This window comes from Anser anser (assembly GCF_964211835.1).
Source record: "Anser anser genome assembly, chromosome: 2".
NCBI classification, from domain to species: Eukaryota; Metazoa; Chordata; class Aves; order Anseriformes; family Anatidae; genus Anser; species Anser anser.
In genome coordinates, this window is record NC_139721.1 from 68063660 (window position 1) to 68088304 (window position 24645).

Below are 24645 nucleotides of genomic sequence, written 5' to 3' on the forward strand. Positions count from 1 at the left end.
GTGATAAAGCTGGTCCATGTGGAGAAGCCAAACACACTATATACTGCACCAAGCCTACTATATAGTAGCACATATACTTATAAAATTATATATGTATAATGTATATAATGCACATAATGTATACATATATACACTACAAGCATATGTATACATACACACAAAATATGTATGCATGTGTATGTGTACATATTTTAACTCCCTCGAGGCTTGAGCAGAGTGGCTCATATCCGATGTGTGCTCAGCTGACGTCCCCTCATTCTTGTACTGTGAGCACCAGGGAAGAACTGCTCCTCTTTCACTTGCTCCACACCACGTCTCATCTGTCCTCCCCTACCTCAGTGTCCCTCATTTCTCATCATGCCAAAAATAATAATAAAAAAATAATCGAACCCTGATGCACGGATTCTGCTCTTTGCCCTTTTTCTAATTTTATTCTGTCCTTCACTGAAATTCTGGTAGTACCAGCGTAAACAGGATTGAATCCCACTCTTCAGGGGAAGGACGGGAAGGAGATTTACTGTGATTCCCCCTCCCTGAACTCTTGGTGCTACTGGAGTTTCTCCTGACATGCCATGCCAGCTCAGATTCAGATCTCCCTCTTCCGTACTTCCCCCCCATTATGTTAAATGTAAATGTGAAATATATGTCACGTTGCCCAGTCCCCCCCATGCTAAACTCACTTACAGAGCCCAATAATATGGCTTTCTGCTGGGTGTTTGCTGTCGATTTGTTCCTCTGTGTCCATCACACCGTCACACTGCAGTACTTCTGTGCAGCACTGGCAGAGATCAGACTTTTACTTTTGGGTTTATTATCAGAGTCCAGTCCTGGAGGCTTGTCACAAGAGACAGCACCGAGCTCTTTTTTTTTTTTTTTAATTCTGATAAAAATCAATTTCCTTTCTTACAATGAATGTAGTGCTGGTAAAAAGGGAAGGGTTGACCATACTCATCCACAGGTGTGTTTTGGTGGTACCCTGCTGCCAGCCCCGAGCACGTCCAGTGGCTTTGGCAAAGCCCCTGCATTACTTGAGCAAGCAGGTGCTTGCCACGAAGGAGAGTCTTCAATTGCTTTACATGAAGATTACATCTTTATGTCCTGGTTTCCTCTCTCACTATGCACACTGGGTTCTTACACTGATTCTTGTGCAGGGAGACTTTTATTTCTGTTTTTTTCCTGTTTTGTTTTTCCTCAGAAATGTTAGAAATGTACTCTGCAGGGAGCAATAATCTCCTGAGGTATGATTATGGTTCTTTACAGACTTACTGCAGGGCCCTGAAAGAGATGCTTAAATACTCCGTCCCTCTTGGAAAGCAATAATAATTATAATCAAACTCACTCTCCTTGCCAGGATAATGCAAAATCCGGACTATAATGATTTCACAGGCTTTGCAAGAAGGCGTGCAGAAAACTGAGAACATACTTTCAGAAACCAGCCTTCTGATTGCTTGCTTTGTAACCCAAATGACCCTGTGGATTCGTGTGCGTTTTGACTTGCTGAGGGCCCAGCATCAGTTCCCGTCCTGTTCTCTGAGCTGAGCTGGGAGAACGTTACTTTTGATGCTGAGCAGTACGTCCATTTTTGTTCCAGAAATGGTCTCACTTTGCTTCTGGCGGACAATAGACTTGTGAAATCTTTCTACTGATTCTTGAGTGTATCGAGACAGATCTACTTGAGGAACCAAATGCATTTTTCTTAGATTAAGGAGAAACAAAAATCAGGCTATGTGCAAATATAAATATAGCAAAAGTGGAAAAAATTACTTTTGGATGAAACATCCTCTCAAGCATTCCCAAATGACAGAATCTCATTAATTCTGTATTTTTGCTCTGGGGTTATTTTTCTGTTACGTGGAAGGCTCTCAGCAGTAAGGTGAATTTATAGAGGTCGAATCCACAGGTCCCTTGGCTTCAGTGGAAGTGCTTTGACTTCTGCTACCACCAGATCTTTTCCAGTATGTCTTGCATGGACTATTACATCTTGCCCTAATCATTGCTTGGGGCGGCCTTGCTTCAAGTCACGGCTGGGGTCAGACACTGCCCTTGTGTCCTCCTTAAGGGCTGGCACCGATCCTCACCCCACAGGATATGGATGAAGTGGGGATCTCCCAGGACGAGAGCTGAGTCTCCCCGGAGACCATCGGTGGAAGAGGAGGCACCATGAGGACCTCCCTGGAGCCAAGGCTGGGTTTCACTGTGGGCTGCTCCCAGAGCACTTTGAACGCACAGGTCCCCCTCGGCCACTTGCAGGGAAGGACTTCTGACTCCACGGGGTTCTCCTGGATGCCTCCTCCAACTTAGATGGATTGACATTTCTGTTTACGTGGAGTATCGACCAGACTTACAGCTTGCTCTAAATGTTCATGTTTTCTGAGAGTGAAGTTTTCCTGCTACTTGCATCTGCCATCTCCCGTATATATATATATACACAAAATATACATAATTTTTTAATCAGATGATTTTTTAAAATATATTATTAATGATTTATTCATTTACTCTCCATGTCCATTTTGGGGATCAGATCACAAACTGCTACGATGTCTGGTATCTGTGCCCAGACACAGACCAGTCAGCTGCAGCCAGCAGTAACATCCCTCCCGTCCCCTAAAGGGCCTGCCACTGCCACACCACATTATTGTGAGACTCATGCTGTAAAACGCACTTATATTAGGTAACTTAGGCAGCACCAAAAGGCCAGACAATATCCTGACAATGAAAGAAAGGCAAGGAAGTCATATGTGAATGCTTATGAAAAGGAGTTTAGTGCCACAGGACCTCCTGCTTTTGAGGACACCTGCAATCAGCTAACTGCCTCTACGACATGCTATGTCCTTTGTGTGCTTCACTCTTTGGGGGGGTAATTAAACAACTAGAGCAATACTTTCCCTATTATTCTGCGAGGAGCTACTAGACCTCACTTTGCTTCATGTACTTCCCTAGTAAGATGTTTTTGTAAACCATTCTCACCCTAACCCCACGGGGCTCAGCACACCGCAGCGGCAGAGCAGCCGGCCACCTCAGCGCTGCACCGTTCACCTCCCCAGGGGGGTGCCAAAGGAATTAATGAACTTACACAACTGGCACCAACATTTTCTTAACTTTTACAGCTCACAGAATCAATGGGATTGCTTGCTTCAAAAGGCAAAAGTGGGGACTCAGTGGGTACCGCAGAGATTTCTTGGCAATACGGGCATTGCCAACAGCCTCTTTTGGGAGGCCAGAGCAACCAAACAGCCCTGTAAGTGGTTTTGATGAGGAAAATGAGATGTTAGATAAGGATTAAAGTGAAATCTAAGTGGGACCTGGAGAAATGTCCTCTCCATTCTCTTTTTGGAGATGCCCAGAAGTTATAAGAAAACCTAGAGAGGCAAATCTTCTGAATTCACTATGTGGAGAAGAAGACTGGGCTCTTAGCGCTTGGAAAACAGTTTTCTATAAAATGCATTTATCTGTTCCACCATGTGTCTTTTTTTTATTTAGCAACATGTTACTTGCAATTATCAGCATAACGTATGAAGAAAGCAGCATGACATTGTTACAATAATAACAGGAAATAAAATTTATTTTAATACGAAGTTATGCAATTGCAAATGGCTAATAATTTCTACTTTCTGTAGACTATGCTAACCTCTGAGATCCTTATTTTCCTTCTATTTGATTTTCCTCTGTCAGATTCATACTGAGGCTTTGGCTTTTTTATGTTTATCATTATATTGGTTTTAAAAAATAAGCGTAACACATGTATAGGCATGCTGCCTTCTCTGGCAACTGCAGAGCGGCTTTTTGCAAACCTGATACTGTTCTCATCTGTGCCAGACTTTTGCAGGTGTGAGTGCATACAAGGAGGTGAGGGATTCAGGCGTGTGTCCAAAACAGGACCAGGAGATGCTTGTTGGGAAAGTGAAGTCAAATTACCAGCACTGCACAACTGCTGCTGCCTCTCCCATCCAAGCCACCGCAATAACTCCCTTTTGCTGCCTGTAGTGCCTCTGCAGGCTGTGTCTAAGCCCAACCCCATTCAGACCTTGGTTTCTAATCTTTCTAATCTTCTGTTACAAGCAACACATGGATGCATATTTGCTTTTCAGAGAATAGTGCTGAGCCAGGCCATTTCATACCTCCTAGATCAGAAATCAACTTTTTTTTTCCCCCCTACTGCACTACAGTACGCAAGGCCAGCTGTCTCCACCTCTTCCTCTGGTATGAGACCTGAAGATCTGAAGGCAGAAGAGTAACCTTGGATTTATGTCACTGATGGCAAGCGCAAAATCTGCCTGAAAGTGAGACTACAGAAACTTGCATTGTAAGGATAAATACCACGCTCTCATAAAATACTCAGTGTACAGTAAATTGGGTTATAAAGCAGGTACTGACAAATCAACAGGACATCCTTTAAGTAACAGAAAGATTACAAAATCACCGCACTCATAAAAAAAAAAGATTAACTTTGCTTCTTCTTTGTTGTTTTCTATTTTTTTCTTATTGTAAATCATTGCCACTGAGTTTAATAGGGCTTACACAATCCTGTAAGTCTCTCTTAAGGAATATAATTGCTATTTGTGATCCCACTCATGCTTGAAAGCTTTTTTTTTTTTTTTTACTGGAGGGGAAATCTTCCATTTTCCAAGTGAGTCATTTGTAATGCAAACTGAAAAATAAAACCCTGTTTGCAGTGAAGGGGAATAAAATTGGAAGGCATTTTTGCATGATATGCAGAGCATCAGCTGGGCATTTTGAGCAGCCACTATAAGATTCAGCACTGCACTGCTTACGGAAACCGGGTCTGTCCATCACAGCCAGTGCAGAGTTGCTGAAGCAGGAATGTTTAGAGCCCCTGCTTTCAGATAAACTCTTGAGTTGCACCTTGACATAACCAAAGTCACTTTTTTTTTTTTTTTGTCAGGGAGGTACGCAGTCTGGGATAAGCACAGGCTCTGGCACAGACCAGCCTGGCACTAGCGGCCGCGGTACAGCCCCTCTGCCCTGCCCGGTGCTGAGCACGCAGGGGCTGAGCAATTTCCAACCTGCTTTCGCCCTTCTGCTAGTGCAACCTGTGAGATAGATCTTGGTTATGCATCTCAGACCACATCTGCTTTCCAGTAAGGGCAGCAGGCACTCAGGCTTTAAGGAAACGGGCGAAACATCGTGGCACAGACACTGCTGTGCAACTAAATCAGGAGACGTGGCACGAGAGGGGACAGCCACCTCCACTGCATCTGTCAGTGTTTTAATCGTCCATGATGCTCCTTCCCCCCAGAAATAGACTAAAGTTATTTTGGGGGACTAGTTTTTGCAAATCAGCTGAAGATGGGAGGTTTCCCCTCCGGTGGCAGAGGAGAGCGAGAAGAGAAAGCGGTACTGACTATTGGTCCACTTACATCGTTGGGAATAGTAAGTTCATGGGAACTGGTTGGAGTAGTGGCATCCAGTCCTATGTAGGGACAGAGGGAAAATGTTATGCCAGTTGTTTGCAAAAAGGGTAAGACACAAGTGATATCATAACGAAGGAAACGTACTGAAGGAAAAAAAAAAGAAAAGAGAGAGAAGAGCAAAGAAAAGTAGAGAAGTGCTAGCAAAACGGAAGAAAAAGCAAGAGATGCAGAACTCAGAGGGCTGGACTCATTTTAAACGAGCCTTATTTTAATTAACCTTTAACCCACCAAAACAACAAATGTCAGGTGATTCCACAGGGTCACACAAAATCTTCTAGAAAATGGAGAGTTTCACCTAAAAATACTTTCTGAAGTTTGCTCTAAATACACCGATTTAGAAATTAATGGGTGGCTGAAATTTGACCAATTTGAAATTGTCTACCAGGCATTGTACAATACAGAAAATGAGAGTGGAGGTCAAACAGAAAAATTAGCTGAACCAAATACACAGCTATGAAAAGAAAAATCAACAAATTAAAATAACAATGAGGAAATTAACCTAGTAAAATTTGGAAATTATATGTGGGATTAGTTGCTGAAGAATGTTGGGAAGGATCATTTTTGAAGGGAAGAGTACAGAATACTGTAAGCTGCATACATTTGTTTTTAAATTGGGTGGACAAAAGGAAAATGGTCAGGAGAAATGGAATTACTGCTCTAACACACAGTAACATTACAGAAACATACATCTCACGAATATAACCAGGAAAAGATTAAGGAGCAGCGTGTTAATTACAAGAGTGAGGAAAATACAAAGCTGGGAAAGGCAAATTAGTGTTACTTGTAGATATTTTATCAGATACACCATGAAGAAACAAAATTGTATTTTGGATGTCATTTCTCTTTCTCTCTCTTTTTTTTTAAGATTTGTTTATTATCATCTGTAAAGGCATGCCAAAATACTTGTTTCCAACTAGGAGAGGTGGAACAGAAATACTTTTACAGAAAAGCAACTCACCTACATTTTACTTGAGTTTACATTCAGCTAAGAACTGTGTATACTTATTTTACACTGAATATAACACAATCAAGTTGCTCACAAAATTTGATGTATGTGATAAAATGTTATTTGCCATACAAAGCATGTACCAGTATATATTTATCTGCTTTGTGAAATTTTAGATGCCAAGTCCCAATGTACTCAAGTACAGTAAAAATGATTGATCGCACGGTTAACTGACTTGAGTTCTCTCTTCTTTCTCTTGAATAAAAAACTCAGCTTCAGCTCATGTGTTCTAATAAATATGGGCCAAATTTCACAGTCCTTAAGTGATCTGTATTTCCATTGCAGTTTGTAATGCACTAACGCATTCCTAATAGGATGGGAGCGCCTGTCCCAGAAGTGATGATTAGAGATGCTTTTAAGACTTTTGGCCCTACACAAAATTCCTGTTTCAGCATGCAGTAATTTCTTTAATCAGCGTTTCTATGCTGCGATTACATACTGCTTTCCTATGTTTGCTTCTTTCTGAAAGGTGTTACCAAACTCGGTATTTGACAAGACACACACACAAGAGCTTTGCTCAGAACCCACTGGTACATGCTGCATGGTCCCCAATAACTTTACAAGGACTGAGAAAAAGAAACCCAGGGTTTTTAGCCAATGGTACAAATGGAGCGGTTTCGATTAAATAAATGTAACAAACAAAGCACGTTTTAATAAAGATGAAAGGAACTGTAACAGAGGCAAGGGAGGGAAGAACAAAGATTAATGCGTCAAAACAGAAGGATTACCGGTCATTGACCACATTTATTATTAAAATGATGTAATGACCATGGGAAACAAAGCTGTTAAGAAGAAGGACATCCCCAGGGGGTCATGGGTACGTACCAGGGAAACCAGGGGTGGTCTGCCCAAGGGGAGTAAAGGGGGGATGCTGCATAGCCAACTGGTGAAGCTTGGTCAACTGCAGGGCAGGATGGGAAATTAGAACTAACCAATCAAATGGAATTATTTCAGAGCAGAGAAACCATCTTACATATTCTAAAACTGGATTAATTAAAATTATATTAAAAAAAAAAGCTTAATCATTCACTCTGATCTACTGTAGAGAAAGAAAAGAAAAAAAAACAACAAAAAAACCAAACTGGTTATAAATGACATCTCTACTGTTATTACATGTAATGGCTATTGTTAATATTAACCAATTACTGTAGAATTACAGATTAAAAGAACTCAGATTTATCACATGCAAAAAAAGACCAAGATAACTGTAATTTGTTCCTGGGCCATTGTACTTTCTAGCAATTATTACACAAGATAAAAGATGCAGCTGAACTAGCACTTGGCGATAACATATGTCGTGGGGACAGGTGTCCCTAGGCCACGTCTCCATGGATAACTGCAGAAAGTAAATGTTGCCCGGAACAAATGAGAGGGAGAGGAAGAAAAAGGGAGTAATTTACATGCGCTGGACTCACGTCTGGATGCGGGATGGCATACTGCCCCTGAATTGTAAACGCCTGGAAACAAGAAGCACAGTGAAGACACGGGTCAGTCGGGTGGGACAATCACCCTTCCCTCTTGCATCTGAAAGTGTCCCACTGTCCCCCCCATGAAAACACCACCAACATCGCTCTCAGCTCCAACCGAAGCTTAATTTTCTTGTGCTGCTTGATAATGCTTGGCATGATGCAGAAAGGCCTCCATCATGCAAGAGGGGTGATGCCAAGTGCTGTTGCCCAAGCTATGGCCACCCTGGTGCAGGGGGCGACTTGCTCTGCTGGTGGCTGTGCCCACGGGGACACGAGCACGCCTGAGAGATGGCAGCATGCCCTTGTGGGGCCCTGGCGTGGCGATCCTGGCACACCTTGGCACTGCCCCCATCTCCTGCTGGCTCCATTCAGCCCTCTCTTACGGCCTACAAAGAAACAACTGGAAGGAGAGCACAGTTTTCTGTTGTATGCTGTAGGGCTTTTCTGAAAGGAGCGGCTTGTCAGAAAAATTTTAACGTGCTTGTGCTTAGGCAGGGAAGCAGAAGGACAAATTATAACGTATAAATATTTGTAGTGGGAGAAGTATAAACTGGAACAGAGCTGATTAGCTTAGTTTGCAAAATGCTGATTTGACAAAAGGCCTCTTAGAAAGTAATGAATCCTCTGCAAATGATAAAACAATTCATTTAATGGTGTTCGCATATTAAAACCCTTAATGCCCCAACTGCTTAATGCACGTTTCTGCAGCAGAATTTCCCTTCTGGAGAAGAAACATTTAATTTAGTTTTTAAATTAGTTAAAAAACAAGGCCGTCATCCAGCAAACATTATGCCCATGAACAGTTTTCAGGCAGAAGAGTGCTTGCTGCTGGGCTCAATGGGATGTTTATGGCTGTACACACTTGCATACACGTATGGGGAATGGCCATTACAAATGGTTTATAAATGAAAAGGTTCCCATCCACCAAAACAGATGATCACTACCATCAGTGGGTCTTAAGCAAGCAAAGCATGTGTTTAAGTGTTTTACCAGCTGAGGACAACCTTTAAGAAAATCTTAGTCTGCTTTGCTGAGTGGGGGGCTTTCAGCATAGCCCAAGCACAGAAGCAGCCTCCCAGATGATAGATGGAAGTGCCATTGGGCAATGGCCTAGTTCCTTGAGCAAGCAGTGGGCTGGGAAACCATGCTTTGGTCTCTGGGACTATCTGCTGGACTAGACGTGGCCAATCTGATCTTGGCTTTACTTCAAATCCAGCTGAGGGGACATCTTTTTACAAAGGTGCTTCCCAAGATGTGGTCTGCAAACCAGTAAGGAACTACCAAAATAAATAAATAAATAAAAACCAAACCCAAATCTAACGAAAGTCACCCTCTTCGTCATCATTCTTCTCCCTCTTACTTCCATGTATACATATGAGGAAGCAATCAAAAATGTGGAAATAAGAGGGATAGCCAGCACTCAGAGCTCAGACTAGTTATTATGTTGTTGACAATGAAAACTGTCAAAGTAGCATGGACAAGATGGGCCTTGAATGTTTTTTGTTTCCTAGTGAAAAAAAATCACTTTTTACTTTTTAGGCTCCCAAAAGGTCATTTGATTGATTTACGTTGAGAAAAACTGTCTTTGACTACTTTACTCCTTAGTAGTGGATCTACACCCTTTCTGTGGCAGAAACATACCAAGTACAAACCTGGTAGTGGCTACTGAGACATCGGCACTGTAACGCTTCACCCAGGACATCAGCTACAGGTCTGCTTCCATCAGTGTTTAGGGCAACTTTCCTACTGATGTACTGACATTAGTAAGGGCGAGAATGACCTGGTCTACAAACCTTCCTCAACATAAAACATAAGGTTGCTAAGAGACATAAAGCAAAGCTGTAGCCATCAAAACAGCAGTGTAGCACAATGGGTAGAAATTTCCAATTTGCTTCCGTCAGGCAGGAGTGCTGATTTTTTTTAATTATTTTTATTTTTTAACCAATGCATAGACTCAGTGTTGGTAAGTGGCAGAGCAGGGCAGGACAATTCAGCTTCCTTTTCTGTCACTAAATGCAATATCGAAGAAGCACAAGAGAATTAAAACCCTACTTACAAGAACAAAACCCCAACTTGTTAAGTAAGAACAGAAATTTGATTTTGCTAGTGTTGCTTGATATGCAAGCATTTAAAAAACTAAAACCTTTCAAGATAGCCATGATGTTATTTAGAATGGAAAAATATCTTCTGATACTGTTGTCAGAAAATTGGGTGGACTTAGCATTGTTGATGAAATTTTATTTTCAATATTAATTAGTTTCCACACATGAAACCCATTAAAGTGACTTTCCATACTGACTCCCAAATACACTCAAGCATTTTCTCAAAAAGTTTGGTTAGTCAGAGACCACACTCAAAGCACACACAAAGCATCTGTCTCATATACACTCTCTCACATCAACAAGGTTGCATTATAGAAGTGAGAACACCTTTTTAACTGGTAAAACTGAAGATGGCAAGACCTATGAGGCCTTCAAATAGGACACTTTCAGTTATTTGTATGAACTGTTCTCAGCTCCCTAGCAAACAGCTTCAATACTTTTGAGTAATCACATACAGTCTTTGAAAGAAGTGGGAATTACAGTACCGGTAACACGGGCTGCTGCTTATTTGCACACACACATTTCTAAAAGGAAAGTACTGCAGTATAAACTTAATGTATCTGTGGAGTAAATTATTCTGAACTTTCAGACCAATTTTTGGCAAATTATCTTTAATTCCAATTCAACTTTGGTCACTAAGGAAGCAGATTTCTTATTTTGAAGAAAATTAAGAGTGGTAAGCTTGGACACAGGGGATTGAAAGCTACTATACTCTGATTACAAAATTCTGGATATATATCACAATATAGCATTACAGGGTAGAAGGTAAACTTCTGAAATAAAAATCAGAGAAAGCTTATTAGAGGCCTGTTGGAAGCAATGTCTCCTTGATGTGCAGTTGAGATGTTCAGGAGTGGAGCTTACTGACAAACCGGCAGACTGGGGAGATGCAGAATGCCATGCCGGCAGCACCTCGTGCTGTCTGCCCCACCAAAAACATGGTGTCCAGGTTCTCATATAATTTCTGAGCTGCCTATTGGGGTGAGACACAGGCTCCAGGGCTGCTGGCATGTCAGCACCCCCACAACACCCCACGACAGGGTACCCACCGACCCTTAGGCTGGTCCAGGGTGATGACCCGGGTTGGGCTGGGCTGGATCGGTGGGACTGGTGAGGCCTGCCTGCAGGCGTCCCCCCATGCAGGTGAGTGGCTCTTCCCACTGCGTAACTACTTAAAAAAGGGGCTTTGCCCTCATCCTGGGGAAAAGATTTGGCTGGGCTGGGCTGCCTTACTGCCAGAGAGGCTTCACACACATGAATCCCAAGAAAAGAGATGGCAGCCTTCTTCTGGCCTAGATTCAGGAAACCAGCTTCCCCCTGAGTTGGGCAGGGCTTGCAGCACACCACTTCACCTTTCTACGTATAGGGGCAAAGCTGCTCTTACCTTGCTGTTTATAAGACCCCTTGTGAGGCTCTGAAGGTGTTTTTAGGGTACATATCATCTGTGTTTGTTGCTGGCTCATCATTTGCTAAAAGCGCATTGCCATTACAATATGCATGGTGGTAGAGCAAATTACTGTCACACCTCTATTGCCTGTTGCAGACCCACCTCAGGACATTATCACAAGATGAGGCAGAGTCACATCACACATGGGGTTTTAAAAACAGATGAGACCCCTGATTAGCTTAAGATGAAGGGGGAATAGTCAAAATATCACTATGTATAAAAGAAATGGGAAAGCTCTGGTTCCATTATAAATGAGGCCATGCGTTTCACATCTGGGGAAGTCTCCACTTGTGTTTAAGTAGTTTCTGTAACCTCAAAACCCCACTGCTATTTGGTCCTGAGGAACTATTAAGCAATAGAAATTAGGGGTATTACTGAAGTCATGTGCAGAATACCCACTTCCCAGGTTTATACAGCAGCAGGAAACACAGCCTGTGTATCCAATGTCCCCCACTCAATGCCTTCTCGCTGTTTTCCCTTTAAGTTTGCAATGCAGTGTTCTCCTTCCCTGCAAACTGCAAGTACACACAGTAGACAAAGCACACCAATACTATACCAGGCAAAAAAACGAGTAAAAGTTGAAAACTAACAGGCGCTGGCTGAGGTTGGGCCAAGACGGTGTGGTTTCCAGCTGAAGCCAAAATGGTGTCTGCTCTTACCTGGCCACCTGCAAAAATGATAGGTGCAGAGGCAGGTTTGGGACGGTAGGGGATGGTGGCACCTTTGGGTGGGGACTGCAGACAAAAACACAAAGCGATCAAAATGCAGAACGAAGCAGAGCTCGATAAAAATCATTCCTTACCTTGGCCACCCCGGACAACAAGGGGTGCAGCTGACCCGGCCCAGCCCACCCTGCCCTCCATCCCAGGAGCCCCAGAGTTGGAGGCCAAAGTCTGGGCTTCAAGGGGATAAGCCAAGGACTGGCTGCCCAGCTGAAAGAGGCAATGCTGGCACTTCTGGCTTCACTACCACTCTTATCAGAGGAAGCTTTATAAGCTTCATTAAGCATTTCAAGGCATTTCAAGAAATAATTTTGAAATTTGTTGATGCTTTAGAAGAATCTGGCCTACACTCCCATGTTGTTAGCACACAGCACCTCCTGTTTATCGATCTTTCCTTTTCTGCTTTCTTTTCTGCTACACATCGAGTTTTCCTGTTTTACCAACTCAATTAAGTTGGCTGTTCAGTGGCAAGCGACTGGCCTGGTCCTACCTCCTGTTTGTCTGAGCAGAAAGGATGGAGAAAATTCCTCCCAGTTACAGCAGGAGCCTTGCTACAGCCTTTGAAATGTACGGAAAGGAAATTTATTCCCTGCAGCCCAAGGCAAGGTTATAAAGGAAAAATAACTGACCGAGGCTAACTTTCTCCCCATAAATAAAGTGGAAGCAGGTGTCTGTAAAACAGGCTTCAAGCTACCTATGCAACACCCAGCAGAATGGTGCCCTGATTTCAATGCAGTAACTACAACTAAGAAAGATAACAGCAATAGCACTTCCATTAATTAATACCATATAATTAGCTATTTAATTTAAATGAAAGTGTTTGTTGCCAAATTAACAATATACAAGTTAGAGAGTATCCATTTTCTGAGGTCTTTAAGTCTTTGAAGAAGCGAACTGTAGTTAAGCCAGTGCTTTCTTTGTGAGTACTGCTCGCAATTTGCCTAATGCTAAAATGGTGTAATTCCTGTGTCAAAAGTGGTTACTTGAAAAGTGGAATATAGAACTGTCTCTCTGAATTTATAAAGTGTTTTTTCTCATATTCTTTGGCAAATAACTATTTATTCCATGCAGCTTGGATATGAGGCTACACACTGTATTCACAAAGCTGATAACTATTACCATCCATGTCTCATGAACTGAAATTATTTTTGAATATTAACTTTGTGTTCTCTTTTACTTTTATAGAGAAATTCTTTCCTCACTGTAGTTCAACAAAAACTGAAGTAAGAGTCACTTTTTCCCAGTAAAATTCTTTGGATTTTTTAAATTTTATGCCTTCATTTGCACAAGGCTGGATGTCACTGGGATGCAGTGCATGCTCCTGAACAGCTAATAGCCATAGCTCTGTCTCAAACACTGTTTCTCCTATCTTAAAGGAATTAAGAAACAGCAGGGCATCAGAGATCATAATGAGATAGCTTTTAACTACACTTAAGGTAAAAAAAAAGGGGGGGGGGGGGGGGGAATGTAAAACAAAACAAAAAAGCCCAGACTTTTTTCCAGCAGAAAATGTCACAGAAACAGAGATGTTTCACGTTACCAAAAATTAAGGTTACTAGGTCAAAATATTTCATTTTGATAAGCTGACTTTTTTTTCGAACTTCTATTCAACTTAATTGTTTGCTTGAAAGCATAGACATCTTCAACACAGGATCAAAACACCCAAATTTGTGTATAAATTAATTTTGCATCACTTAACCTAAGAGCTAAAAAACTGCTGTCAAAATGAAACGTTCTAGCCTTATGCAATGATCTGACCCTAAGGAAGCAAAGAGTCCTAGTAAGTCTAAATCATGTTAGCCAGAATTGTTTCCACTTAAAACAAGTCCTATATGTTTTTCGCCCTGTCCTGCATCAGAATAAAACACTCTTCTCTAAAGACAGGCTGTGGGTCTGTGGTGGACCATGTTTTGCTGTTTGATGGTGTCATGACAGCCCTGGTCTCAGGTTGCTGAAGCCTTCTCTGAGAGGCTCTCAAATACCAGGCAGGTGTCTGAGGCTCTGGAAGAGTCCCCCTGAAATCCCTGACCTGGGGAGGATGGGCAGCGCCTCTCGGGAGCACCCAGGGCACTTGAAAATCAGCGATGTGTTTGAGCATCTCCCGTCTGAGAGGTGATAATCCAAGCAATCGCTTACCTCCAGCATGACCACGCATATTTGCTTCACACACTGGATGATGGCATCGGGAGTGCCCGATATAGTCACTGCACGCTCTGTCGAGTTTGGCAGCATGTCCCCCGCGACTTGCACCTGGGCTCCTGTGGACTTGAGCAGAGGCAAACCAAACAGAGCGTCACTGTCGGGAAGGCAACGGCACCTCGCCAACGCCAGCCATTCACTGCTGAGGACCGATGTGATGGAGGGGAAGCGCCTTTAAACTTCGTCTTTTCTTGCTAAATGCATAGTAGAGAGTGTGTGTAAACACACACCCGGACACATTTATTGGGGTTCTGGCAGAGCACAGGTCTGCCTGTTCAAGCCAATTGGCAAAGAAACCCATCATAGGAAGATTCAATAGCTGTTAAAGAAGCCAACTATGATCTGCATTTCAGGACAAATCTTTTAGCCCTCTCAAAGACAGAAAATTGCAGTGCTGACTAAAAGAGAAAAAAGTGAAATAAAGCACTTTCCAAGAACAACGACAACAACAAATTTAGGAAAAATTGATTATAACAGAAGATCTGCAAACAAGCTGAAGATATCTGGCTCCTTAATCCACTGATGGCTGACTTGTTTCTTTGGATGAAATTTGGGGCTGCTTTATACTTCAGAATATCTTGGGATGGTCAGGAGCACTTCTAAATTACATTTAGTGTTGATTAAATATATGCACATCAGCAGCTTTTAGCTCATTAATGAACCCAAGGGGGTAACGAGCCAGTATTTTTTCTTAACTTTGATCGTAGCACTAACGCATATTACTAAAAAAATAAAAATAAAGGAGAGAAAGACACGAGACCAAAGCAATCCCTGGTATTGTTTCACCAAAAAAAAATCCTGAAAGACTTTTTAAATCAACAGAGAAAAACAACATGCATTTCATATTGAGTTAGCACTTCCACATATTACAAACAAAATATTATCCTGACTTATTGAAATGCGATATATGGGGCTTTTAAAAATTATTGTTTAGTAATCATTGAGTTTGTGTCAGTCAGCAAGGAGTTAATTTATTTTCCTGATGGTCAGACACAATGCATGCTATTCCTCTTGCAAGAGGCTGATTAAATTACTGATTGCATCTTCTGTTCACTAGTGCTGTCTGAAGCCAGAATATCAATCCCTTATTCTATAACAGGCTTTGGAATTTCATCATAATTCGATCAATCTGCCATGCTTTTCTATTCTTTTTTATAACCTTGCCTTGCAAATTCAGGAAACCTCATTGTTGTTGTACAGCAGCCCTGTGTGTTGTTCCAAGGTACCTGGCTGAGCACAAAAGAGCATCCCTCATGCAATTGCTGCTCAATGTGTTGTGTGATGATGACATTAGATCACATCTCGAGATGGATGCTCCTTTTTTTTTTTTTTTTAATGTTTGATATGAGTTACTGTTTAACATGCTGTTCTGGGTATCTGTACACCAAGCACAAAATACTCTGCCAAACACTGCAGTCATTTATGTATTTGCTTCCAATGATAGTTTTGTTCATTCTTTTACTTTGGCCGTATGTCAGCCATGAAAACACGAGCAATGCCTTGTCCATTACCCTTATGCCTAAGCAAATGTACAGTGTGAATTCACGCTACATTAGCCTTGTCCAAAGACCTCTTTGGCCACACAATATCCTTTTACTTCCTTGTACTAGAGTAGTAGCTAATTGCTTCAGAAATTGTACTCACCAGAATAATCACTTTATTCATTTAATGTACACAGACCGATTTCAAATTTAAAGACCTGTGTTCTAAGAGCTCTGACTCAGTGTTCTGGGTGAGATTTCCAGTACTTAAAACAAAAGCCAAAGAAGTGACAGCTGTAAAACCTGCAGCTAAGCACTCACCAGACCACACCTGGTACTACTGTAACACAAGTAAGAAATCAGCCAGAGCCCTGCTGCCTGGCAGTTCTCCTGGACATCCAACAGACCTGGAAGACTGAGGAAAATCATGTCCTGTGCCTGAGGTCCTCCCAGCTGAATGCTCCTGTAGCAGCTTTGCCTTCTGCAGTGGCAAGGCTTCAGCAAGGCTTCCCCTGCTGCCTGCCATGGTGAAAGCAGGAGCCGCTCTGCAGTTTTGGGGCCCAGACGCCAGCTGCTGCACGTGCTGGAGCCAAGCAGCTGTGCAGGGCCTGAGCCAGAAATGTCCCCTGGGCAAAGTAAGCCAAACACCTTCCTTCTACCCAGGAAACGTGTTTCAGCACTCTGGTATTGCATCCCATCTATTACAAAGCTCTTTTTGTGATTAAAGAGAAAAAGAGAGAGGGTTTCCTATGAGAATAATATTTGCACAGAAATAATGTTTTCTCCCCCTCAGTGTCACCAAGTGACTCCATCGCCCACTTCCCAAAAGCAGGTTTGAAAATAAGTGCTACGGAGAGGCATGGCTTCCTCTTTGATGAAAAAAAGTAACAAAATCCCAAGGAAAAAAAAAGTCTGATTCATAATTTCCTTTTATTTACAGGTCTCAGTAAACAAAAGACCCCATCAAATGGCAGAGCTCCAAATTATTCTTGTGAGTTTAGAGCAGAAACTGTATGCATGTTTCCATGAACTCACTTTACAAAGCAAGAGGCACATGGAGAAACAACATGTTGTTTGCTTGGCAGCAAAAACCCTGCAGCAGCCTTTGGCTGCTCTGCCAGCTGATGGAAGCAGCGTGCACGCAAGGAGAGAAAAGCCCGTTCCAGCAGAGGCCAAATTCTCAATGGTGAAGATTTGCCTTCAGAAGGAACTTTGTTGAAAAAGTCCCGGGGCAATCTAATTTGAATCCAAATAAAAGAATCTGGAAGAATTTGGAAATCAATGGAATCAAAATCATTGAATTCAATCATTGAAAATCAATGTCCTCTGTGGTCACCTCTCCTTCCCTGACTACCATAAAGCCCATTTCGGAGCAAATTTTAGATGCAGGAATTTGATCAAAGCATTTTCCACCCCTTTACAACATTTGATCAAATTTTCTGATAGAAAAATGCCCATTAACTTTTTTCACGTCTGAAATGAAACAGAAGCACAGTGAAACCTACTGTCTTGAATCTACATTTTAGATAGAAAAGGAAGTTTCACTTTGGTAAAGCCTGCCAAAAGCCTTTGTTTTGACATAGTCAAATAAAAAAAAAGATCAGCACTTTATCTTGCTATTCAACACTTTATCCTACGTTGGGATGAATACAAATGTAGAAGGAGTACTCTAATTTTCTCCAGAGTAAAAAAAAAAAACAAAAAAAACCAAAACATTTTCTGAAATGTCTTATTCAGATTTTCTTTACATAAATGTAGCATGTATCTACTTTTCTTGTTTGACTGGTTAAAAACATCAGCTCCTCACCTTGGCATGTGCTATGTTGTAGCTACGGAAGGAACAGTTAAAACTGACACTGTATGATCATTTTTGCATTTTCTGATTAGAGAAAAAAGTGGCTGCTAGCACAGTGTGCTGAATGAATACCTTTAGGTAAAGTCTCAATTAAAAAAAGTCAATGTGGGCTTAGCATAGATGAGGTCAGGTCACCCATGGAAGAGGTTTATTACGGAGAAAAAGGAAATTAGTATGAAAATATATATTTTTTAGAGTAGATCAAGCATTTGATCTCCTGACATGGACTCCCCAGCACTACCTGGGCTTTTCCCTGTCTACAAAGGTTGGAACTGGTCTGGAAATGGCTGCAACGCTCCCTCGGCACCCTCTGTGCGTTGCTGGCCAGGGGCTGAGCCCACAGGGATGCTTGACGGGCGTTTTGTGCTGCTAGGGCGTTGCTTTGCTAAACTGTGCTTGGTTCTTTTTTCAGTTGTTTATTTTCCCCTTCCAAGCTGTGTTTGAGCTGCTTTAGGACTGCCGCAATGAATACATTATAAACCTGTTTTTTTTATTTCACATACTGTCTTTAGCTTCAAGGAAAGTAGTGGGGCACAGTGGGTTTGGATACCCGCTTCCCCTAGAACAGCGTCTTCTAAGGCTTTTCACTCAGTACGTGCTTGAAAGTCAAAAAGATAAGGCCCTAACTGCCCCTGGTGTCACCTCTCTTTCAGTGTCTACTATAAAAATTTCATAACAAAATGCTGGTCACATGATTTTGGTCAAAGAATTTTCCATCGGCAAATCACAGTGGAAGGACACCGAGCTAGCTCGTGTCCCCGACAGACACCCCAAGACTTACCTCCCTGATTTCTTTGATTTTGGAGCCTCCTTTTCCTATAAGGGATCCGCACTGACTTGCTGGGACGACAAGCCGCAGTGTTACAGGTGGTTTGCTTGTCACTGTGCTGTTTGTCATTGAAGCATTTATGTCCTGTAATAGCAATGTCAATATGAATTAGCTGAGGATTTGTCATTCCTCTTAAGTATTAAAGGGCTCAGAGCAAATGCCTGAGCTGTTCTTGAAGACCTGGGGAGGGTGCAAATAATCACGGCTCATCTCTGCTGCAGGTAAAGCCACCAGCTCTGCAGATGATACGCCACAAGCACAAACTGCAAAAGAAGCTTGTGGCAGAGGAGGAAGGCTTTTGCTCTCTGGTGTTGCAGGTCCAAGCTGTGGGACCAGAGAACAGTGTTTGTGACAAGGCTGGGAGGAGGAGGTGGCATCTGCCATTAGACCAGCTGAAGCAGATTGAAAAAAACAAGCAAGTTTTTGAGTTCATAAGCCCCCAAATCCTGATTTTATCTCATTTTCCACCATCTCAAGTAGAACATTTCTACTATATTATATGCCTTTACATTTCATGCATCTTCTTGTCAGATTTGACACAAAGAAGAAAGGTTATAAAGGGGATGACAAAAAATCTGAATAATTTGAAGCAAATAAAATCAGGCTATTTTGATAAATATTTTGCTGTGCACAGGTTTAATTTCTGTTTTTGTAGCACACCTGTGTATTTATCACCCTGCATAATTTTTAAAATATTTTTCTTCACAGCATTGTAACCAGAGCACAAAGAATAGCAGTTACCTGTATCCAGGTATTTTAACCTGTGTTCATGTATCTTTTTCTCCAGTGAGACTACACCGAACATTTTCAAGAGCATTTTAATATACTACTTGTCACAAGGTATGCACTGTTTTAAATATATTTGGCTTGTTCAAAATCTTCTAGCCAAGACAAAACAATCTTTCTAATATACTCATCACAAAGGAAAAGGTAAGGCTAATCTTTCCACTGAATGACAGGATGCTGTTTAAAGCACTTATGACCAAAAAAACCACAATAATCCACAAGCTGCATAGCACCCGTCCAACAGCTCACGGGAATCTTGGTGTGGTTTGCTAACGTTGTCAGTGAGCTGAAAAGACTATCTCATTTTGTAAGTGAGGTGGCATGGCACAGCTACTGCACCATTCAGAGAAAAGATTAGGATAAGAATGATAGAAAAGATGCATTTTATATTCATTTAACTCATTTAAGATGCAACAAGATTTACAGCAGACAGAACTGATGTGATACCTTATATCCTTATTTATCAAGACTACCACTTTTACAAAAAAAAGTTCCTATGCTGTGTGATCAACCCCAACTGTGTGAAGACCCCAACTTAAAAAAGAAAATATTTTAAACAACTCTGCACACCTTGTTGACGTGGTGCAGGAGCTCAACTCCATAACACCAGCACCGTTCCCTGCAGCACCTCTGCATTTGTGGAGGTAGCATTCTGCTGTCTAAGAACTGGCTCAGTATGACCTTGCTTAGCTTGAAAGAGATGAAAAAATCTTGAACACAATGAGGCATGGCTGCATGCCATAAGACAGCAATCTGATCGTTTCTCTGCCAGCCAGTAACTCACATTTCATTTAGTGCCAGTGTCAGTGAGAGATTGCAATCCAAAATAAAGCAAGAAAGATAGCAGAATTTTGCAGCACCCATGTATCTAAAATAAAGTGCAAGTTGTGCCAATTTTTCAGCTGGAAGATACCATCTCACTAGATCATGTTCATGCCAGGTGGTGGCACACAATCATCCAGATGTAGGCAAATAACTCACTTCAAAGCCACCCAGCACGACTCCGATAATGTCTCCCACGTCCATATCATAACTGGCCTGGCCTTGAAGCATTCACTGCACTTACTGCCTTCAAAAGCACTTCACAAACATAGTTCATTGAAGGTCGCTGTGATTTTTATTTTCTCCTCATCATTTGAAAGGAGCCAAGCCTAAATATGGAGTCTCAGTGACAAGCTCATAAAAGCATCACTCCAGCTTGAAAACACAACAAAAGATGAAAGAACAAAAATAACCTCTCCAGAACTGCAGGTTCCCAAGGGAGGGATGGCTCGAAAAATTCTCACAAAACAGTTTTCTTTCAAGCTGGAAGACCCCTGCTTCTTTAACCTCTAACTTTCTGGGGCACTCCATCCATCTGTAAGACACTGGAGTTGGACCTGGCATGGCTTTTTGCCTGCTTTCCTCATCTGCTCCTCAGCCAGGAGGAGCTAACTGGGAGCTTGTGAGTGCTGGGAGAGATGTGTCCCAGCGCTGGAGCTTCACAGCAGCGCTACATTCTGGTGTCCCCAGCTCTGGGGCAGGTAACATGACCCAGAGTCACAGTGCTTGAGGCTCCCCCCAAGGCAAGCAAACCTGGCAGCTCAGTGATGTAACAAACCACCAGGAAAGAAAAAAAAAAAAAGTTTCATAATCCTTCTTTACTCATTTCTATATCATAGAATCCTATAATAGTTTGGGTTGGAAGGGACCTTAAAGATCATCCGGTTCCAACCGCCCTGCCATAGACAGGGACACCTCCCACCAGACCAGGCTGCCCAAAGCCCCATCCAGCCTGGCCTTGAGCACCTCCAGGGATGGGGCATCCACAGCTTCTCTGGCAGCCTGTGCCAGTGCCTCACCGCCTTCTGAGGGAAGAATTTCTTCCTTACGCCTAATCTAAATCTACCCTTTTCTAATTTAAAACTGTTACCCCTTGTCCTGTCTCTATATACCCTGGTAAAATCTCTCCCCATCTTTCTTGTAGGCCCCCCTTTATGTTAAACCTGCCAGTTTTCACAGTCAGCAAAACAAGTCTGTGAGGTGACTCCTCACCTGGTAATCACCATCAGGATTTGCTATGCCTCAGGCATAGCAGCAACTTGGTGTTTTATCACCTTCCCTTTTTCCCCTTCTTCTCCCTAGAGCTAAGCAAATTATTCATAAACATTCACAAATGAGCAAGGATTCCATCAACCCTTTTCTAATTTATTTGGAGAAGGTCTGACCACCCAGCTCTGCCTGCTAATTATTCCAGCACTTACCTACCATACATGGTTTGCAGTGGATTATACAGATTTATCCCCAAACCAGAGCTGCCCCACTCAGCAATGAACTTAACAGCTGCATTTCTTGGGTCTCAGTCTCCAGTCTGGAAATCACTGCTCTACAATGTCTCCTCTTGCAACTCCTGTGGTCTGTCTGGGTTAGTGTCATTTTTAAACAATCCTTTTTCCTCTGCAGTGAACACCTTAATGGTTTATGTGATTACCTACTTAGCTCCTAAATTCATCAGGTTGCTAGAAAAACAACTTTTATCTGGGGAGGTTGACAAAGCAGAGTGATAAATGGCTGCAGAGAAACAACACAGAGAACACTCCTCCGTATCTTTTATTTTTCTTCTCTAGCCACAATTTTGAGATTTTTGCTAACATCAGAAAAGTGTTATGGAGCTCCCATGTCTTCCTAGACCTGCTTATCCCCACCTTTATATCTGTAGGGTTGAAATTAAGGGTTCAAGGACTTCATGCTGAAAGTAGAAAAATCAAACCAAACCAAACCAAATCCAGACGTACTTCTTGCTGCATCAGAAGAGATATACAGAGCCTTGTGATCACAGCTATCATGAAGAGCAGAAATGCTCTAATTTACAAATTGTTCTGGCTGTGTTGACAGGCTGAGGCTGTGGACACTGGGAAAAGGACACTGTGCAGACTGCACAGACCTAGCTGGTAACCACCCTGATGGGTTTCAGTTGCACTGATAAGGAAGAGCTTCATATTTAGACCAAGCTGCTACAAGAGCTGTCCTCCAACCATAAAAGGGCTGAAGAATAATTTGTGTGTAAAAAGGAATATTCAGATTTCTTAGCATAATGGAAAGAGTATTTTATAGCAAGAATGACAAACTGCAGTGGGATTTTCTACTTTTCAAATGGCTAAAGAAATCTCCAAGAAAAAGGTATGCATGAGAAATAATAGTTGGTAGCTAGCTCATTTGTAATTTCTGAAGCAGTATTTCATTTTGACTCCAAAGTACTACAGTTACCTCATTGTACTGACAAGAATAATTATAGGAAACCTAACTGATTATATGAGACATTTTTCTTTACCACTGTTCTTTTAAATACACTGGAAGCCAATTATGTTGAAACTAAATACAGATACTTCAGAATATATACGATGCATGAAATCTACAGTAAGTGCCAATACCTTTTTGCTAAAATCAATGGTGTGAGTCCAGATTACCCTCTAATATCTATGAGGGCAAATATGCATAAATTCACATTTCTTTGCCAATTGCTAGCTACAGCATATTCAAAAATACCACAGTATTTTTTGGGGATGGGCAGGATGGGGACCTGATGCTGTGCAGCGTTCGGTGTTTTTATGAGAAATGCAGCGTTATTTCTATTGGGTTCTCATTTTGATGGGAACTGGCAGGGATTAGCTCTGTTAAAGAGTCCCGCAGCATTTTGCGGGACAAGGTCCTAAATAGAACATGTTCTTCCTGCAGAGAGGTTGCTCTCTCTGGATTTCAGTGGGTTGGTATGGTGCTGTACACGAAACAGTCCCTTAAGCTAGAAAGAACAGGGACTGGTATGAGATGGGCAAGGAGATAAAGCTGTGAAGGAGATGAAAACAGGTGGTTTTAAAATTGGACTGTAGATAATTACTTGTGCAGTTCTGCAAGAGTCAACCTCAAAACCAGTATTATCTCATTAAAAGCTGGTAAGGAAAAGAAATAGCATTCTTATTAAATGCACCATGCCACAAAACCAAGGTATTTATCAACGCACTGAAAGATTGCAATACTGCACAGGAAGATCTGAATAACCATGAAGGACTGGGGGAATACAAATGGTATTAACATTTCCAGTATAAAAAGTAAGAGCTGTTTGTCTAGGCTCTAACGAGATCGTCTGACGAGACCTAAGAGGTTCCCACTGCAAACACTTGAGGAGGAGCTGGGTACACCCGCCAGCCACAGCATGGTTATGTGCAAAATGTTACACTAGTAGGAGGTGAGGCATTTCGAGCAATGATAGGATTGTGTTAGCATAACAGCCAGGACAGAGGACTGTTAGTGTCACTAAATAAGCCCCTGTGGAACTTCATATGCAACCTGTCTGCAATTAACACGTGCATTTAGCTTCAACTGCAAAAAGGCAGAAAGAGTCTACTTGAATGGTGAGGGGGGTGTAGAATACATTGAATGAAAGACTGAGTTTCACTCATTTATTCTAGCAAAAGCGAAGGTGTGGGGGAATAAAACCATTTTATAAAAATGTGTCTAAGAGGAATCCTCAGGGTTGGAAAGGCCAGATTTATCAGCCAGTGCTGGCACAGGAACAAAGCTGTAAAAGCTGCTGGTGAATAAATTTTGGTGAGGAGTGGGAAGAAGGTGTTCAAATCTCAGAGAACTGAGCTTGTGGATCCAATATCAGATACTAGAAAAAAAAATCTAACCATTTTTTGATTATGCCATGAAGGAGATTGCAAAACATACTGCTTACGCTAGCAGAAAACTGCAGGGTGGTGAGGCACTGGCACAGGTTGCCCAGAGAAGCTGCGGATGCCCCATCCCTGGAGGTGTTCAAGGCCAGGCTGGATGGGGCTTTGGGCAACCCCAAAACCTGGTGGGAGGTGTCCCTGCCCATGGCAGGGGCGTTGGAACTGGATGGTCTTTAAGGCCCCTTCCTACCAAACCATTCTATGGTTCTGTGATTTCATGATCCAATGACCCACAAACTCTCTTCTAATCCTGTTACTCTAAATGTGTATAAATAAATAAACAAAGCCACACACTGACACTTCCCATCAGTGCTAGTATCTCCCAGAGCTATGGGGAAGTGAGGAGAACAACTTCACTAACACAAAGAAAAATGTGCTCTTAAGAAAGGGATTCAAATCCCACTAATTTAGTCATCAGGGGAGAGAGACAGCCCCTTTGTCCTGTTGCAGTTGCTTTAAACCATGTCTCCATAGGCAATTTCTTTAGGAGAAGGTGAATTGCCTTCTGCAGTAGCCTCTGTTTGTCCACAGAGGACAGGAGAGACACCTGCATGACTGATTTTCAAAAGAAGAGGGAGTCAAGTCCTCTCCTAAGGGACCAGGTT

General features: G+C 42.1%; 1 protein-coding gene across 14 annotated transcripts in view; it reads right to left on the reverse strand.

Annotated features, from left to right (window-relative positions):
* LOC310895408 (poly(rC)-binding protein 3-like) overlaps positions 1-24645 on the reverse strand; it is a 172723-nt gene that overhangs the window by 21205 nt on the left and 126873 nt on the right. For 9 of the 14 annotated variants that reach the window (XM_083826767.1, XM_083826779.1, XM_083826772.1 and 6 more), the window contains 6 exons: positions 18495-18626; positions 14315-14443; positions 12047-12190; positions 7839-7895; positions 7264-7339; positions 5379-5431 (listed from right to left, as the gene is read on the reverse strand). In XM_083826767.1, coding sequence (XP_083682893.1) covers positions 5379-5431; positions 7264-7339; positions 7839-7895; positions 12047-12190; positions 14315-14443; positions 18495-18626 — 591 coding nt within the window. The remainder of the gene's footprint in view (positions 1-5378; positions 5432-7263; positions 7340-7838; positions 7896-12046; positions 12191-14314; positions 14444-18494; positions 18627-24645) is intronic. The other 5 variants (XM_083826770.1, XM_083826769.1, XM_083826774.1 and 2 more) reach the window with 1 other exon arrangement.